The sequence below is a fragment of the Arvicola amphibius genome, chromosome 12 (assembly GCF_903992535.2).
Source record: "Arvicola amphibius chromosome 12, mArvAmp1.2, whole genome shotgun sequence".
Lineage (NCBI taxonomy): Eukaryota > Metazoa > Chordata > Mammalia > Rodentia > Cricetidae > Arvicola > Arvicola amphibius.
Window position 1 is genome coordinate 114,444,417 of NC_052058.2, and position 13,624 is coordinate 114,458,040.

Below are 13,624 nucleotides of genomic sequence, written 5' to 3' on the forward strand. Positions count from 1 at the left end.
TTACAATGAAAGAATAAGTATTTGTAGTTGCTAGGAAATTAATCTATGAAAAATCCCTAAGAATATCTTTTGTTTACATTTGTTATGCAAATTCATAATAAATCAACTAATGTGAGTTACTTTATAACTCTCATTATTTCATGTATTTAATAGATAGTCAAACTCAGAATACTAAAGGGTACACTTGACAAAAGTTTCAAAAAAAATGATTCATAGGATGTCAATCAGAAAACTTCTAACATCTAAAAAAATATTTTTAATTCTTTATACAATCACTCAGGTTTCTCCAGATCATAAATTTGATCTTTGCACAACATCAGGAATTTTATACTTATAGAGGCATCACTGCTTCATCACAAAGGAATGGTTAGATTAAAAACTATGCAGATGTCTTTATTTGATATGTTTCTCATTTTGCCCTTCTGAATTGTTGAGAGTCTGTGTTGGATTCCATCAAAAAATTCTAGTGATTCCTAGTGATTCAGCAGGGGTGGCTTGCAGTCATATGTGAAATATGATTGGTTTTACCCCTCTCAAACTCTGTGTTTTACTGAAAATAAACACAAGTGTATACTTGAAAATATCAATTCTACAGACACGGCTCCTCCTGGACAGAAAGTTAGAGACTGCAATTTTAACAAAGGCTTGTAATTTCATGTAAATATATTTTAATTCTTCTTGCATGTTGGTATAAGGAAGCCTTAGTTGTTAAGCTGCATAGCAGAGCCAAACATGCATGCCAATCTTTTAAAATGAGGTCCCAAATCATTTAGGTAGTCAATATTATCTTCTTGATCAGTGACTGTAGATTCCAAGGAGCTCAAAGAGCCAGCTGATGATCCTGTGCCCTCAAAAGCAAAAGTTTGCAGTGAGTCAAAGGGGGGAGCACATGGATCTGTATTAGCTTCTTCCAACTTCTCTAGAATGAATTGTTGGAATATAGCACTTTCTGGGCCCACCAGCAGGGACTGTCTATACAGGCTCCTGATCTCCATGCTCTTTCTTTTCTGTGGCTTTCTTTCTCTCATGATTATGCTGCTTCTCAACTCTGAAATATCAAAGGCTTCTGAGTCTTCTTCCCCACCCCCTTCATCATCATAGCAAAATATATTCTCTCCAAATTCTTCACTTTTCTTTGGAAATAGGATTAGATTTCTTCGTTGTTTCATAGCCAGCATCAAAAAGATAAACCCTGGTGAAAATGAGACATATGAATATAAATTACTTCATATAGCATAGTGTAAATTTTGAAGTTCTTTGCCTTAACAGAAGTTCAAGAAGTCACTGCAAACTTGATGACTCTAAGGAAACTAGTAGGTCATGGAAAATGTTATCTGAAGTTATGATGGTTTAGAGGAATGAGTAAAGAAAATAAAGTGCACTGTTTTGTCTCTTACTTCATTTAAAATTCAAAATGTAATTTAATTATTCTAATATTATACAGAACAAAGTACAGTAATGAAATATTTTGCAATCTGAATGTGTTTAGTCACCAATGATACATGATAATTGATGTTAGAAAGTAATCATTTGATATTATTTGAGGCACACTCATGATACAGATATTTTAAGTAGGTGTTTATAGACTATTATATATATTTTACTCATAGTATGAGTAGACTACAAAATATATGTATATATGTATATACTTAAAAAATTTTATATACCAGACCTTGTTATAAAAACTTAACCTTTAGAGCCTGTATTGGGGCTGGGATGGGGTGATGAGTGCAACTGGGAGGGAGTTCCTTTGTTTCACTAAGATTACAGGCACCAAGCTAGGCCATTTGTCTGCAAGGTTCCTGGCTAGCAAGAGGCCCTGAATTTGTACCAGAAGATCCATCTGAGAGCATATGAAGGAAGATATGGACAGGCACCTATGCAAGAATTCCTCCAACAATCTGAAAAACAACATGGTAACACCAGAACCCAGTGAATATACAACAGGAAGACTTGAACACCCTAATCCAGAAGAAGTAGAAAAAATTGACATTATGAAAGTGATAGAGTCCTTTAAACAGGATGTGAAAAACTCCCTTAAAGATATGAATGAGAGGAATAACAAAAAATTTGATGAAATGAGTAAATCCATAAAAGATACCCTAGGAAACCAAGAAAAAAAACAATCAAACAGATAATGGAAACAGTTCAAGACTTGAAAACTGAAATGGAGGCAAGGAAGAAAACACAAACCAAGAGCCAGCAGGATATGGAAAATCTAGGTAAACAAAGAGAGATGAAAGAGACAAGCAAAACCAACAGAATACAAGAGATAGAAGAAAGAAACTCAGATGCTGAAGACACCATAGAGAAAAATAAACACACTGATCAAAGAAAACAGTAAATCCAACAAATTCTCTTCACAAAACATTCAGGAGATCTGGGACACAATAAAAAGACCAAACCTAAGAATAATAGGGGTAGAAGAAGGAGAAGAATTACAGCTCAATGGCCCAGAAAATATATTCAACAAAATTATAGAAGACAACTTTCCCAACCTAAACAAAGATATTCCTATGAAGGTTCAAGGAGCATACAGAACACTGAATAGACTGGATGAAAAAAAGAAAAAAAACCTTCCCCTCACCATATAATAATCAAAACACAAAACATACAGAATAAAGAAAGATTATTAAGAGCTGCAAAGGAAAAAGGTCAAGTAACTTATAAAGGTAAACCAATCAGACTTACCCTAGACTTTATGGAAACCATGAAAGCCAGAAGGTCTTGGATAGATGTGCTACAGACACTAAGAGAACATGGAGGCAAGCCCAGACTGCTATACCCAGTCAAGTTTTCATTCACCATAAATGAAGAAAACAAAATATTCCAGGATAAAAACAAATTTAAACAATACATAGCAACAAATCCAGACTTACAGAAAGTACTAGAAGGAAAATCACAAACCAAGGAATCCAACAATGCCCACAATAACTCAGACATCTAGTGACCCTTCACCAGCACAATTCAAAGAGGGGAAACATATAAACTCTACCACGAAAAAAGAAAAAAAAACAGAGTTAACAACCACTGGTCATTAATATCACTTAATATCAATGGACTCAATTCACCTACAAAAGGTATAGGCTAAGAGATTGGATACAAAAACAGGATTCAAGATTCTGCTGTTTACAAGAAACACACCTCAACCATAAAGACAGACATCTACTCAGAGTAAAGGGCTGGGAAAAGGTTTATTAAGCAAATGGACCTAAGAAACAAGCAGGTGTGGCTATACTAATTTCTAACAAACTTGACTTCAAACTAAAATCAATCTGAAGAGATGGAAATGGACACTTTATGTTCATAACAGGAACAATCCATCAGGAAGAAGTCTCAATCCTGAATATCGATGACCCTAATATAGAAGTACCCACTTATATGAAAGAAACATTACTAGAAATCAAGGCAGATATCAAACCCACACACTAATAGTAGGAGACTTCAACACTCCTCTCTCACCAATGGACAGGTCAATCAGACAGAAACTTAACAGAGAAATAAGAGAATTAATGGAGGTAATGAACCAAATGGACTTAACAGACATCTATAGAACATTCCACCCAAAAAAGGAAAGAATATACCTACCTTCTTCTCAGCATCTCATGGAACCTTCTTGAAAATTGACCACATACTTGGTAACAAGGCAAACTTTCACAGATACAAAAAATATTAGTAACCACCTGTGTTTTATCGTATTACCATGGAATAAATTTAGAAATTAACAATAATTCTACCCCAAGAACGCCCACAAATTCATGGAAGCTGAACAGTCAACTACTGAACGACAACTGGGTCAGGGAAGAAATAAAGAAAGAAATTAAAGACTTGCTTGAATTCAATGAAAATAAAGATACATCATACCCAAACCTATGGAACAATATGAAAGCAGTGCTAAGAGGAAAGTTCATAGCTCTAAATACCCACATAAAAAAAAAAAAAAAAAAAAAAAAAAAAAAAAAAAAAAAAAAAAACAGAGAAAGCTCACACTGAAGACTTAACAGCACACCTGAAAGCTCTAGAAAAAAAGAAGCCAACTCAGCCAGAAGGAGTAGAAGACTGGAAATAATCAAACTGAGGGCTAAAATCAACAAAATAGAAACACAGAAAACAATCCAAAAAAATCAATCAAACAAAGAGCTGGTTCTTTCAGAAAGTCAACAAGATTGACAAACCCCTAGCCAAACTAATCAAAAGGCAGAGAGAGAACATGCAAATTAACAAGATCAGAAATGAAAAGGGGGACATAACAACAGACACTGAGGAAATTCATAGAATCATTAGGTCTTACTACAAAAGCTAATATGCAACAAAGTTGGAAAATTTAAAAGAAATAGACTTGTTTTTAGATAAGTACCATTTACCAAAATTAAATCAACACCAGGTGAACAATTTAAATAGACCTATAAGTCATGAGGAAATAGAAGCTGTCATAAAAACCTCCAAACCAAATAAAAGCACAGGACTTGATGGTTTTAATGCAGAATTTTATCAGAACTTCCAAGAAGAGCTGATACCTATACTCCTTAATGTGTTTCACATAATAGAATCAGAAGCATTATTGCCAAACTCTTTTTATGAAGCTATAGTAACCCTGATTCCAAAACCACAAAAGACCCAACCAAGAAAAAGAATTAAAGATTAGTGTCACTCATGAACATTGATGCAAAAATTCTCAATAAAATTCTGGCAAACAGAATCCAAGAACACATTTAAAAAAGAATCCATTATGATCAAGTAGGCTTCATCACAGAAATGCAGGTCTGGTTCAACATGAAAATCTATCAATGTAATCCATCACATAAATAAAATGAATCCTTTTTTGGATATTTGTTTGACCAATACCAGGACAGACACTTCCCTAGCCCTTTAGATAGTACACATACCCTATCTGGAGAACCCAACTACTAGGAAGAAATGACATGTTTTATGAGTTGAGTTTCATTGAAATCAGTCTTCCTTGGGCACTGATGATTCAATTATACTAGGAAACATTTATTCCAAATTGTACTTTTTAAATTTGCTGACAATAAAACATTTGGCAACCATACTCGTTAAAAGTTTTGATGCAGAAAGTCAATCTGGTATGAGTTTTCATTCTCATGTGTTTTCATTTTATTTTTCTCACTGAAACAAGCAATGACACCCTGAAACACTATTCTTTAGAAATTGGTGAAATCCCTCTAAAACATGAATGATCCTATAAGGCTTTATATTATGTAAACGTTGAGATAGTAAGAATAAGTTTTGAGCCGGGCAGTGGTGGCGCACGCCTTTAATCCCAGCACTCGGGAGGCAGAGGCAGGCGGATCTCTGTGAGTTCGAGACCAGCCTGGTCTACAAGAGTTAGTTCCAGGACAGGCTCCAAAGCTACAGAGAAACCCTGTCTCGAAAAACCAAAAAAAAAAAAAAAAGAATAAGTTTTGAACCCTTGTTGCATTTGAATGTGTATTTAGAAGTACTTTAAGTGTTTAAAATACTCATGTGCTTATGATCATATTAAATTATAAATGACGATCATAATCATGCTTTAAAATGAATATGTGTATCACATTAATATTGAAATTTTATATAGTCATATAATTTCAATTCTGATACTACAATAAGTCAAATAAAAATGGCCTCCAATAAATAATTTTCTTAATTTAATTAAAAATTCAAAAAATTTTGCCAAAAATTTCTGTTCACCCACATGTCCCATGAACACAATATATATTATGTCTTTGGACATGAAGCTCTCTGTGGTTGAGGTGGAGTCCAGGTTTGGGTTAGTAATATTGCTGAATTAAAGCTGAATACATCAAAAAGAATCTTAGGATTTTTCTTTTTATAAACATCTCTGAAAATAATACGCAAAATTAAACCTGGATCAAGAAATTTATACATTTGCCATATTTTAGAAAGTTATAGTGTTAGACTGTGATAAAGAAACAAAGAGTGTTGCACATCTATAAAAGACTCATTGGAAAATCACAGCTTTCCCAATAGTGTTTCATTTTTAGTAAACATTGTGGTTGGTATTCTAATTTTTCATCAGAAATGGTTAACCTTTACATTCATCTAAGTTTTATCATCTTGGAGTATACTTCTAATTGAAGAAAGAACAGTGTATAGAGGTTAGAAAAATTAAGAAATATATGCACAATAGTTAAATAAAATGTAGGTTTAAACTCCACTTAAGACATTGTACAACTCATTGTTCATCTTTAAAATGAGTGCAATATGTCTGCTCACCAAAGCAACAACAATAAACCAATACATAAAATTAGAGTGATTTGACTGAGATTTCTTTCTATTCCATGCTTTACATATAGACTTTACATTCCACATTATACTTTTTATTACCACAAATGATCCCCTTAGTTTTTAATTGGAAAAATACAACTTCTTTAAATTTATGATCTAGAGCTTGCCTTTTTTTAATGGAGTAAATATGTTTTTTTTTAAGACAGAGGATTACAAAAAGCAAGGAATATCTCCAAAAAACCAAACAAAGAGGTATACCTGAAAATATAAAAATAAGACAGGCATAACTTTGAAATATTGTTACACATATAATCATTGTGTAGTTATTAAATCAAATTAATTAATATATAATCTTAGTTATTTTTAAACTGAATAGTAATATTTATTCATTCTAAAGTCTAAGATCTACACCACTTGGTTATCAAATAACAACTAGTTTCCCATAAAAGCACACATGCATGTAAAATTATACAGATTGAGTTTATGTTTCTGATGATATATATGTATATAAATATATAAGAAAATTAATGTAAAAGAGGTCATAATTTTAAACAAAAGAAAGAAAGTGTAAATGGGAAGACATGAAGGGTGGAACAATATTCAATAAAATGTTTTATTTGTATTATCTTATAAAATGAAAAAATAGATTTTATTTCCTTGTTTTCACAAGTCATTCTGCCATTTGTAGTAAAATGAAAGATCCTGAAAATCATTAGGTCAATTGACAAAAGGCAGCTACTCAAAGACAAGTGAAGGATGACCACAGTATGATGAAGAACCACAAAAGCCTTGTAAATCAGCAGAAGTAAGACCTTGTGACTTATTATACAACAGTGACCATTAGAAATAGTAATGTAATACATGCTTGAAAATGGGATCTTCAGAGTACTGTTCATAGTGTCCTGTTCAGATGCAGTAGATTTAATTACTGGTATTCTTAAGTCACAGAATTTGAAGAAATTCTTAATTGCTACATGGCCCTTGTGAAAATAAGTATTTTTTACAGTGAGTTTAAATTTCTTCATTTTTCTGATTGATAATGACTTTTGGTTTATTCACTTATATCAGATAGAGATAATCATCCATTTTAATAAGTTCTAGTGAAATATAAAATTGCACAATAAATAAAAAACCAAAAACATATTCTATTTAGTTTTAAGCTTAGATATGTTTAGAAAATATAAACATATGTAGAGAATATTTTATAACTATCTCTTTAACAAATTCTTCTGTGTTCCTTTTACAAATGAAAGTTTTTACCATTCAATATTACTTACCAAATATTACCACAATGCATACCAGGATAGCAATTATTACTTCAGTTTTGAATTTCATGATTAGCAGATGTCCCTTTTTAATGCACACCTCTGTGCTTGCACTTTCTCCACAGTCACAGACTTGTATAGTGAGGGTGTTTGTGCTTGTAAGAGATGGGATTCCATTATCAGAAATTAAGATGATCATGGAGAGGACAGGCTCTTCTTTAAGGTTAAAACTCATTCTATTAGTCAGAATTACAGCTGTGTTATCTAAAACAGAAATTCAAGTTCACAATTTTTTCAACAATATAAACCAAATATGAACAATGTAAGTACTAAGGGCAAAAACATTTCAATATGATAATATCTGTCTAAATAAAAATATTATATTAAAATATCCAGCCTCAAATCATTTTAACATGTTCTAAAAATTAATTAAGTAATAAGAAGAATTATTTGAAACATATTTAAAAGGTCTTGAGAAATGTAAATGATAATCAGTGCATAGAGAAAAAAATGTTTCTGTACACTGCTTTCACTGGAAGGGCTATTCAGCAATAGATTAAAGCTTTATTTTCACAGGGCCCAGCACAACTTCAAAACAAAATAATTACCAAATTATTAGATATGTCTAAGATATTCAGTAACCTAACTACTACAGCTTGTGCTTTTAAATAATATACATTCTAATTAGAAAAGGGCATAATTCTATTTTGGAGAGAAATATGATTAGAATATTCTTTTACTTTGACATTACCAAATTTTATTTCATATAAAATTCCACACATACCTTCATTACTTGTAACTAAATTAATTCATCAAAATATTAATACAGCAAAAAATCACAGAATTGTTTCACAAATATTTCAAAGTATAATTGAAAAAGAATCATGAGTACTTCTATTTATGTGACTTCTGTTCCTAAATCCCAAACTATTAGAATTATATTTTTACCATTTTCTTCTCTCAAAATTTTATGAGAAGAAAAGGTAGCCTCAATCAAGAAATGCCTCAATTAGCCTCAATTATGGGCATGTCTGTGAGATACTTTCTTGATTTCAAGCACATGTAGGAGGGCCCAGACTTTAATGCCACACTCAGAGAAATGCGCCTAGGCTTTTATAAAAAGGGAGAAAACAGAACAAAAACAAAACACAATAAAAAACAAACAAAAAATAAGAAAAGGAGCGTTCAACAAGCCAGAGAAAAACATGACAGTATGCCTGTGTGGTTTCTGCTTCACGTTCTTGCTTCTAGCAAATGAATTGTAAGGCAAATAAGCCATTTCCTTACTAAGTTGGTTTTAGTTAGTGTTTTACCACAGCAACAGAAACAAACCAGAGCACATTTCAAATGATATTTGTATCCACAAATTCAATCTGAGAGTAACAAGACGGCAACATTAATTTCATTCTAAGTCTCTTTTTAAATCATACATTTTCAGTAAAAGACAAATGTAAATATGTATGTATATGATGGGCAAAAATATTTTTCAGATTAGTGAAAAAGCTGTACAAAATAATTTTAGAAGTTATTATCTTTACAGAGGAGGAAAAGAAAGTCTGTCTTTTGAAACATATCCTAACTTCAGAATAATTATTCTTCAATTAAAAAGTCTTTGTGTTCTAAGATAATGAACAGATTTAAACATTAGGTTTGTGTAAGTCAATTCGTGTTGTCAGATACTCATAATTAAGTCAAGGCACACTCATTGTAACTTTAAATAGAGGTTATTAGCTCTTCATCATTACACTGATAATAGAAAGAGTCTAGGATGGTTAAAGAACTGTGATGTCACCACCGTAGGATATTTGGTAGCCTGCAAGTCTTTATAGTATCCAATAACCAAAAATAGCTTTCTATTTTAAATTTAATATCAAGATGCTATAAAATAAACTCATGGACTTACATATATATAATACACAAAAATTAAATCTATAACCCCTCAACTAATGTCTTCTTAATGTGCTTCTAATTTGAAGAAATATGAGGAGTAACAGAATCAGTGGCCTTTAAACTTGAATTTGCATTATTTTCCATTTTAGCCATTGCTCTTCTTCCATTTTTCATATTGCAAAAATGTTAAATAAACAGTTCCTCAAATCCATTGGTGTAAAAGATACTAGGTTGCACTAAACACACTTATAGATGAGCAGTTACCTTGATTGTCTCTTAGTAGAAAACTTGAATTATTTCTGTCTTCCACAGAGGGATTGAAGTAAAAATGGTGATGTTCAATGGACTCATCTCTGTCTATTGCGCTTATGGTCTGAATTATCTAGAAAATTATTAAGAAATTTAATTGTGGTTATTGGGAATAATAAATTTGTCAATGCTGTTATTATACATAATATTTCTTAAAATTACTTTAGCAACATCATTAAAATATAGCAAAATCTCTGTATTTCTTCAATACTTCATTCTTTATCCCTGTTCTTCATCTGATACGCAGTCATAATTATTTGTAGTTATGATGATATTGACTTTCCAGTTATACACATATTTAGAGCAATTATCTTTTTTGCTAAAGTAATTAATTTTTTCCCACTTAAGTGTTTATCAGAGGGGGTGTGTACTGGCCTGGGGAATTGGTGTGCAGAGAGGGAGAGAGAGGGAAAGAGAGAGAGAGGGAGACAGAGAGACAGAGAGAGAAAGAGCTAAAGTAATTAATTTTCAGAATGACACATTTAAAGCTTTCAGGCAATGTATGATTGCTTTGACTCACAAAGATGATAGACAAAACTTTACCATCAAATAATGTCACTTTATCTCAAATCATAAAATTGTAAAGAAATGCAGATATAATTAAATCAGTTCTCAATTAATTCTTTTATGTCAAGTTATAAGTGTGTTCATTTTAATGAGGGAAAAGATAAACTAGACATTATCACACAGTAAGATCATGATTATTTATCAAAATTAAATTAAATTGATTGTAGTAGTTAATATTTTCTATTTTCTAAAATTGCAATGTCTTTAATAGTGTTTCAATTAAATCTTCACTTGACTCTAAGATGAACTCTCCAAATTGATAAGTTATACTTCAGTGAACAGTTATTTTCCCATATGAATGCAGAACAGACATAAAACAGAAGCAATCTGTACATTATATGTCCATATTGACTTACGTTTCCATAAAAATATTTGCTTTTAACTAAATCCTAAATTTTTAAAAGAAAATACAGAAAAAAGTTTTATTCAACTTATGATTGTAGTAATAAGGGAGTATCACATGATTTCAAGACAGTATTTTTATTTTAAAATAGATTATGATTTTTTATGTTGATGAGTGAAGGCAGGATTTTAAGATTATAGTATTCTTGATCCATATTATGCCACTTGCAAGTTATCTAAAGTCAGATACTAGGCTATGTTTGAACATAAAGTTTTTAAGGCTTTGTAGGCTCACCTGAACAAGTTTTTTAAAAGCTTTTATACATCACTACAGTTATGCTATGGCCTCACCAAGAAAACTTTTTCTGGTGAGGTTAGTTGTAGTGAGAGACTGTTTGTTGGTTCCTGGCCACCCAGCTAGCTTAGCCCAGAAATAAGCATACGGAAACTGTATTCATTAAATCACTGTTTGGCCCATTAGCTCTAGCTTCTTATTGGCTCACTCTTACATATTCATTTATCCCATCTCCATTAATCTGTGCATCATCACGAGGTTGGAGCCTACCAGAAAATTTCAGCATATCTGTCTCCAGCAGCAGCTCCATGACTTTTTTCTGACTTCACCCTTCTTTCTCTCAGCATTCAACCTAGCTTTCCTTGCCTACATAAGTTCTACCTTGATATGGGTCCAAAGAAGTTTCTTTCTTCATTAATGGTAATCACAGCACACAGAGGGGACTCCCACATCAGATAGTATAAGGTAATGTTTCAGATTGTTACTAATCACACAGTTTTAGATTTATTTGTCTAACTAAAGCAATATTTGTAACAAATCATAACTGTCACATTTACCTTGGTGACACGTATTTGTTAATCATTCCATTTGAAGTTGTGTGATAAATGTAAACTTTATTGAAAAAAAATTTCCTTTAGTAAAGGAATGCTTCAGAAGATGAAATTCTTTGGTTTTGTTTGTGTTTTCTAAAATGCTTTAATTAAAATTAGCCAAAATACAGTGTTTATATTAGCAACAAATAGAATAGATCAGTTTCAAACAATATAGATGCACTTCTATTTGCTTCATAGCTGGATTTGAAGTAAAACAAACTAATTCCATTAATTTTCATAAAGGAACTTATAGACATAATCAATTCTTAATCTATCAGAGAGGTACTATTAAAATAATGCATTCAACCTTAAGTAATATACATTTTAAATAAAAACAAATCTTTAAGAAATGGACATTAATATGCTCATATTCATTTCCTTAAAATTTAGCAATAGAAATCATGTATTTCATTGTGCAAATAAATCTAAATCTGTTTGACTTAGAGTTGATTACTTATCTAAGCTATTATATTTTGCTAACTCAGGCCTACTGAGCTCTTCAAATTTAGTGATATCATTGATGAATTAAAAGATTTAAAATGTAAAGATAAACTAATAATGAACTTAGGAAAAAGTAATAGAAATTTTTCAAGATTATAGCCAATTTTGATAGTTCTGTTTTTGGTATTTGTTTGCTCTATGGTTATGATTTTGTCTAAGTTCCCCTTACATGGTACATTGGATTTTCTATCTATAATTATCTGTGAATTCCATGATGAAAATTCATTCTGTCAACTTACACAATTTGAAAATAAATAACTTTAATACAAACTCACCTATAATTTATTCACTGATATATATTGTTTTAGTAATTATCAAAGTAATTTTTAAAATAAATTGTTATTGATTTAATTTTATATTAAATACTTATATTAAGATTCAAGTGAATGTTATAATCAATCAAAACAAGAATGCACTATACATTGTATTTGAATGTCTCTTAGATTAGAGCTATTCTGCTTATTATAGAAATGGGTATTCATTATTAATTATATAATTATTTTTTACATGAGTTTATATGTATATTAATATAGATATGCTGTACATAAAATTTAATATATATGTTTGAATGGCACACTTAGATGCAATTCAAAAAAAATTTAATGTGGCCTAATTTGATATTAAAAATGATTCTATTTTTATTGACTTTGAATCTAAAATATTCAAAGAGTGATATCATGTTTATATCCTTGATCTAGAAATATATTTGAACACATATGTGATTTCATTATCAAAATTCTTCCATAATTTCTCATTTTTAATGAGTCTGCAAAGCTTTTTTGTAATTCAAAACCCTCTATGATGAATGCTATAACAAGAAAAACATATCCAAGTTTGGGTCTTTTTAAAATTTTATTCAAAACAATCACTATTCCAATTTTCTAAGACAAAATAACCCCAGTGTAGTTTTTAATTCAAATTTATATGTATTTATCTGTTTTATACTTACAATGCCAGTAAAAAGAAATCTGACCATAAAAATCATTTCACAATGTTTAGAGCATTCAGATGATCAATATGAAATGCAGAAGAACATGTGACAGATTCAGGACTCTGGTAATATTTATCATATGTGTAAAGTTTGTGACTGAGCAGATCTAGGAGGTGTTTTAATTACTCTCCTACTGCTGTGAACAAACACCATGATCAAGGCAATACTTTAGAGGAAAAAGTTTCTGTGGGGCTTGCTTACAACTCCAGAAGTTTAGAACAGTCCCATCATTTCAGGGAGAATGGAAGCAGGTAGGCAAGCATGGTGCTGGAGAAGGAACAGAGAACTATATTCCAATCCACAGGCAGACAGAAAGCAAGATTAAGTTTTACTTGTTCTTACCTCTAGTGAGACACATTCTTCGAGAAGGATACACCTACTCAAAGTACACAATACCTCCTAATATTTTGCAAAAATTTAGCATATGGGAACAAAGCATTCAAATGATATCATTGTTCTTCAAACCCTCATCATTTAAATTTCCTGAAATCAAAAATGTTTGAACACTATAATCACACAAATAAGGTAAAAATTCTGGTGATCATCCTGCAAATCACTTATTACCAGTGAGTTTTGAAACTAGTTTATCACAAAATGCTAAGTTCCTGTTGTTCAAGAGTTTATA

General features: G+C 31.2%; 1 protein-coding gene across 1 annotated transcript in view; it reads right to left on the reverse strand.

The window, feature by feature from the left end:
• Positions 1-701: 701 nt before the first annotated feature.
• Positions 702-13,624, reverse strand: part of Cdh19 (cadherin 19) — a 104,088-nt gene continuing 91,165 nt past the window's right edge. The window contains exons 9-11 of the mRNA XM_038349897.1: positions 9,666-9,783; positions 7,524-7,775; positions 702-1,192 (exon numbers count right to left, since the gene is read on the reverse strand). Of these exons, the coding sequence (XP_038205825.1) occupies positions 702-1,192; positions 7,524-7,775; positions 9,666-9,783 (861 nt within the window). The remainder of the gene's footprint in view (positions 1,193-7,523; positions 7,776-9,665; positions 9,784-13,624) is intronic.